The 6,095-nt window shown below is 41.0% G+C and overlaps 1 protein-coding gene across 1 annotated transcript; it reads left to right on the top strand.

The window, feature by feature from the left end:
* The first annotated feature begins 3,686 nt into the window (after nt 1-3,686).
* On the top strand, nt 3,687-5,827 carry b2m (beta-2-microglobulin). Its single transcript, XM_005933822.3, has 3 exons — nt 3,687-3,834; nt 4,918-5,193; nt 5,373-5,827. The coding sequence occupies exons 1-3, from the start codon at nt 3,771-3,773 to the stop codon at nt 5,384-5,386; spliced, it is 354 nt and encodes a 117-aa protein (XP_005933884.2). The 5' UTR covers nt 3,687-3,770; the 3' UTR covers nt 5,387-5,827.
* The last annotated feature ends 268 nt before the right edge of the window (nt 5,828-6,095 follow it).

Below are 6,095 nucleotides of genomic sequence, written 5' to 3' on the forward strand. Positions count from 1 at the left end.
TCCAGTTTCCAACAATGGCGGCAGCTACTTAGTTTTAATATTTCTCTTATTACTCTTTCTGGATCACAAAATAAACTTTTAAGATATTTTCATGTAGCTGTGTCAACTTCAAATATCTGCTCGGTTTATCAAGACATCACATATTTATTTGCAAAAGTGCTCCGACGTTTTCTGAGACGTCTGTGACCCACCAGCTCGATAGCTGACCGGGAGGTCGAGGCTCACTAGAGCCCGGCGAGAACAGCGAACTCCATCGTTTTCAGACCCTGCGGTGACACTGTGTCATTTGTCCACAAGTCTTTCCTCCATGAACTAGAGGAGATGCAGACTGACAGAGTGCTCCTGGTGTACTGTAAAATTCTGGAGACTGAACCTTGAACTTGGATTGGTTTGGTTATCCCAACATTTTCTTTCTGTTTGGGGGAGAAGAGATGGGGGACACAGAGTGTTGCTCATGACAAAAGACTGAACCTTTCTTTTTCCTTTCACCGAGGTGTGATGGCTTGTTCTTTGCAGCAACTGCTGTCTTGGATTTTCTATCTTGAGCTGGTGGGCAGACACAGTAGGCCGGTGCTGAGAGTAGTCCTGTCATGGTTCTGGGTCATTTTGACCCAGCATTTTATTAATATTAATAATAATAATAATAATAATAATAATGGATTGCATTTATATAGCGCTTTTCGAGACCCTCAAAGCGCTTTACAATTCCACTATTCATTCACTCTCACATTCACACACTGGTGGAGGCAAGCTACAGTTGTAGCCACAGCTGCCCTGGGGCAGACTGACAGAAGCGAGGCTGCCATATCGCACCATCGGCCCCTCTGGCCATCACCAGTAGGCAGTAGGGTAAAGTGTCTTACCCAACGACACAACGACCGAGACTGTCCAAGCCGGGGCTCGAACCGGCAACCTTCCGATTACAAGATGATCTGCCAACTCTTGAGTTCTTAGGTTTTTGTTTATTTTTACATTATGGATTGTTTTCTGATCCTCTTGTGCTTTGTTGATTATTATTAGGATCCTATGTTTCTGTTTATTGGTGTTTAGGAATTAGTTCTTTGGTTGTGTCTCATGTTTAGTGTAGGTTCAGTTCTGTGTTTAGTCTGTGTCTTTGTGTAATGGTTTCTTGTTTCCTGTTTTATTGTGAAAGTCCGTGTCTCATGTGAGTGTATTCAGTTTTGCCTCCCTTGTCTCGTCAGTTACTTCCAGCTGTGTGTAATCTCCCCGTGTTCTTCTGTGTGTATTTAAGTCGTGTCTTCTTATGTTGTAGTCGCTGGTCTGTCTGGTCGTGCTTCAGCCGTCATATGCCTCTGTTCACCCTCCTTCATGCTCGTGTTTAGTAGTTTCGTTTTCCCAGTTCAGGTTATCTTTAGTCTGTTCGCTGTTTTCAACTTGTGTTTTGTCTTACAATAAACCTCCTTCGCACCTCCACGAGTGCCTGCAATTCGATCCTCCTTTATTTTACCCCACACGGCTCAGCCCACTCGCAGGGACAAGTCCTGTTGCTGAGGTTGGGTTCATCCTGTAATCTGTCATGAACTACTTGCACTGTTTCAATGACTGGAGCACAAGTCAAGAGAGATGTAACATCATATGAGAAGAAACATTGCTCCCACTGGAAATGTTACAGTCAGATGAACTGAATCATCTTTTTGGGATTTCCAGCATGTTGTTGTTCACATTAAAGCAAATCTTAAGCCAAAGAGTTTTCATCCATCCATCCATCTTCATCCTCTTTATCCGAGGCCGGGTCGTGGGGGCAGCAGCCTAAGCAAAGAGGCCCAGACCTCCCTCTCCCCAGCCACCTCCTCCAGCTTATCCAGGGGAACACCAAGGCGTTCCCAGGCCAGCCGAGAGATATAATCTCTCCAGCGTGTCCTGGGTCTGCCCCGGGGCCTCCTCCCGGTGGGACATGCCTGGAACACCTCACCCAGGAGGCGCCCAGGAGGCATCCTGGTCAGATGCCCGAACCACCTCAGCTGGTTCCTTTCGAAAGGAGCCAAAGAGTTTTCACTTTGGTCAAATTTGTCTTTGTCACCTGTCCATGAGTGCTGGTGCAAATATTTACTAAAATTTAGCATAAATCGATGACACTGATTGTTATGTTGTGGTGGGTTTTTTTATACTGAGAGAAGTTCTGGAGACAGTCTTGCAGATCACATATTTTATTATCTGGTAGTTAAAGCTTTGAATTGCACAGCTGTGGACTTCTCTATGTTAAGTGAAGCACAATTCATGATTAAAAGTATATATTAGACAATTGAAAGCAGGAAATATTTGTGACTATTGATGGGAAGATGCTGTGGTTTAGACTCAGCGCTCCCCGATTTGTTCTCCTCGTGGTCCTTCCACATGGAAATGCTCTTTGACCTCCAGTCCTGTGTGAGAAAACTCCTGCCTACCTTACAGTTGTTACCGGGCTACACTCAGCTCTGTCTGTCCCTCTGAGTTAACCCTTCACACCCTGAGGTTAATGCTCGGATCCTTTTAATGACGAGTGTATCAGACCTATTATCGGCATACTAATGTTAAAAAGAAACTGTCAAAAAACACATTTTTTATTTGTTACCACAGATGTATAATCTGCTGCACAAACTGTCTTAAGAAGGCCAATCTGATGGAGGCAATCCAGGACAGCTGGGAGATGACCTCATATGCTCCACCCCGGACATGAAACGAGAAAACAACAACCAACCAGCGCTAGTCTGTCACAACACTGAAGTCATGAAAATGAAACTAAACTTAAAGATTTTTCACACAATAAAAACTAAAATAGGCGACAGGAAATTAACTGAAACCAAACCACAAAACAAACAGAAAACTAATAGTGAGAACAGTTTGATTAAAACATGAAATTATGGATTTATTCATTATTTTGTTTCTCTTGTAATATCAAATCTGGTGATCATGGCTTGTATCCGGTAGATTTTCCTCAGAGTCCCCCTGTTTGTGTGTTAATGAAGGAGATGCATTATTTGTCTTTTGAAAGTATGAATAAATGTAGACGATAGCACAAAATATACCAAATCATAAAGAAATAAGACTTACTGATTATGGTAAATGGCCTGGTTGTTATATAGCTCTTTTCTGCTCAACATGAACAATCAGAGTCCTTTAATACAACATGTATCACTTTATACGAGCACCTTTTTCCTATGATTAAATGCTTTCTATCTAACATTCACACGCTGATGGATCGGAGACCAGCCTGGGTTAGCAGCCAGGGATCAAACCACCAACCTTCTGATTAGGTAACCTGCTCTACTTTCTGCACTACAATCACCCAAAATTATGTTGAGCTGTCCAAAATGTGCCTGAACAAGTCATATACAAATTTAAAGGAATTAAAACCAAACCAGAATAAAAACTGAGGGGGAAAAGTTAAGAAAACAAAAAATAAGTGAATAAAGACAAGAAAAAGAAAACAGAATCTGAAACGAAGGAACTGTAAATACTTTAGCATAAGATCATTATTATTATTAACAACAATAATTACAGAATATCATAAATAATAGTTCTATGGAGATTAAAACTTCAGGTAGTTTCCAGGGAGGTTCCACATGTGCCTGTCATGAGTGAGCGAAACCTCTTTACTAGGATTCTACCTGGTAACAGCATGAGAGAAATGAATGATTGGCCCGTGTGGCTGTGGGCTGTCTTACAGCGCTCGCATATCCTCACGCGCTCCACCTTTTTACTTTATTCCAGCTTCGCGAGCGCGAGAGACGAACAGCTCTCAGCAGGATCTGCGACTACAAAGAGAAAACATGAAGGCCGTCCTGTGTTTGGCTGTTATCGCAGCTGTTTACTGCGCAGTGGAGGCGAAATACTGTAAGTACTTTTTTCAAAAAGTCTCCCTGAAATACTGAAGGTTGAGTCCTGTCATTTTACTGAACTTATAAAAGTCTGAACTTCAAGTCAAACGGTTTCTATCCTTTGTGGCTACGTGTAAATCTTAATCACAGTTTGGTTAGTCTGTAAGTTTTACGTCATATTTTTATACGTTTTTCAACAAAGACAAAACAAAGCCATCAGGGAGGGGTTCATAAGGTGCTTTGATTTGAGGAAAACAAAGCTGCGTTTATCGACTCTAAACAGTTTCAGTCCAGAGACGATTCGTTTTGACTGGACAATAAATATATAAGGAGAAAACCGTCCATGGTGTTTTTAACAGAGTGGAATTCCCCCCAGCTTTTTGGATTTGGTTTCGATTTCTTGTAAATACATAGAGCGCCCTCAGCTGGCTGCAGGATATTTTAATACAAGGATTTCTCTTCTTACTATTTCTGTCCTTTCATTGCAAAAGTAATTACTTGGTTGTATTTGCTGATATTGTTGAGGACAATCCACTTTCACACTGATTCAGTGTGAAAGCATCAGTATGTGAGCACGTCCCATTTTATCAGGGGTAAATAAATTTGTCGTGTTGGGGATAAAAATACATTTACAGGTAACATATGGGCCACAAAACAAAAACAGGAAAGTCATTCAAACACCAATTCAGTTCTGTTTTCAGCAAGCGAGTCTTTTCATATTTATAGTCTAAGCCAGCGGTCCCCAACCCCGGCCCGCGGACCGGTACCGGCCGCAAGAGTTGAGGCTCGTGTGTGAAATTCATGGTTTTCAAGGTTTTTATCGTTTTTTGTGTTAACTCTGTTTCCCTGGGTCTTTTCATTGTGTTATGAATAAACCTTCTTTTTTGGTTCCGGTACTGGTTTTATTTTGTCGTATTTATCACCTCAAAGGCTGGTCCGTGAAAGTATTGTCAGATATAAACCGGTCCATGGCGCAAAAAAGGTTGGGGACCGCTGGTCTAAAATCATCATAACGAAATTGGCCTCAGACAGGCTGGACCACTTATGAATACTGATCCCTTATTAAGGATATTACTTTCTCTTTCATTCTTGCCTTTAGCTCCACCAAAGACTCAGGTTTACAGCCGTAATCCTGGAAAGTATGGAGAGGAAAATGTCTTGATCTGCCACGTGAGTGATTTCCACCCCCCTGACATCACCATCACACTGCTGAAGAATGGGGCAGAAATTCCTGGTGCCAAGCAGACTGACCTGGTCTTCAACCAGGACTGGCACTTCCATCTGACCAAGCACGTCGCTTTTACACCAAAGGAAGGAGAAAACTACGCCTGCAAAGTCACTCATGGGACACAAGAACCAAAAACCTTTGGTTGGGGTGAGTTAAGATAGCCAAAACTATATACAGTCATAAGCATTATGTAGTAACCTCAAATTTAAAAAAAATACAAAAGAAAATTAAACATGTTTAATACTTTTATAAATGAATCAGCGGTGAATGAAATTGTCTTTCTGTGCTTTTATGAAATGAATAACCTTAATATTTTCTCTTTACAGAGTCAAACATGTAAACACCAATGGGGACCAAAGAGTGTCACATCTGATCCACACAGCTGCTGATCGGTCATGTTGTCCCCGCTACCCAACATCTGTCCTTCCTGTACAATCAGAGTCCGCCGTGTAGCGTCAGATTTGTTTCTTCTCATCAGAATAATTATCAGTAACATATTAGGTAACAGTAATTTCTCAATATTATTTTGGTATGATGTAGAGATTATAAAACTTTAGGGTGTCACTTTTTGCTAGTTTGCCTTTGACTAAGTGGATTTGCTCAGCTGTAATCACAAAAGCCTCGTTTGTTTCACCCTGTTGTAATATTTTTCTATATGTGAGGGGTTCTTTGGCCATTATGCAATAAACTGTTTTATACCTAAATGAGTTTCTCAAATGATAGGATAATGGGTTATATGTATGTGTGTATACATGTAAAATAATAAAAATTCTTGAAAATTTCTGGTGTTTTTATTTTTTTTTACAAAAACCCTAAAATGTATCATTTTATACAGAAATATTGATTCATTTCTTTATGTTGTGAAAACAAATGTGCTGTGTGTTCATCAGGCATAGGTCTCCACGAGTTTGAGAGTCCTGCAAAGTGTCTCTTGACAGACAATCATGAAAACGATCATTTGCGCGAGGCTTTGTAGTCCTGTAAAAACAAAAACAGATCTTCTCACATCCTCCAGCTTCACTGTGTTTATGCTATGCTAACATAGCTGT

This window comes from Haplochromis burtoni, unplaced genomic scaffold, assembly GCF_018398535.1.
Source record: "Haplochromis burtoni strain Fernald_Lab_line unplaced genomic scaffold, NCSU_Asbu1 Contig_173, whole genome shotgun sequence".
NCBI lineage: Eukaryota > Metazoa > Chordata > Actinopteri > Cichliformes > Cichlidae > Haplochromis > Haplochromis burtoni.

Bases quoted from the DNA above. Each gene is read 5' to 3' on its own strand.
- b2m (XM_005933822.3), top strand. From the start codon at position 3,771: ATGAAGGCCGTCCTGTGTTTGGCTGTTATCGCAGCTGTTTACTGCGCA. The intron at 3,835-4,917 runs GTAAGTACTTTT...TCTTGCCTTTAG, and splicing joins CGCAGTGGAGGCGAAATACT to CTCCACCAAAGACTCAGGTT.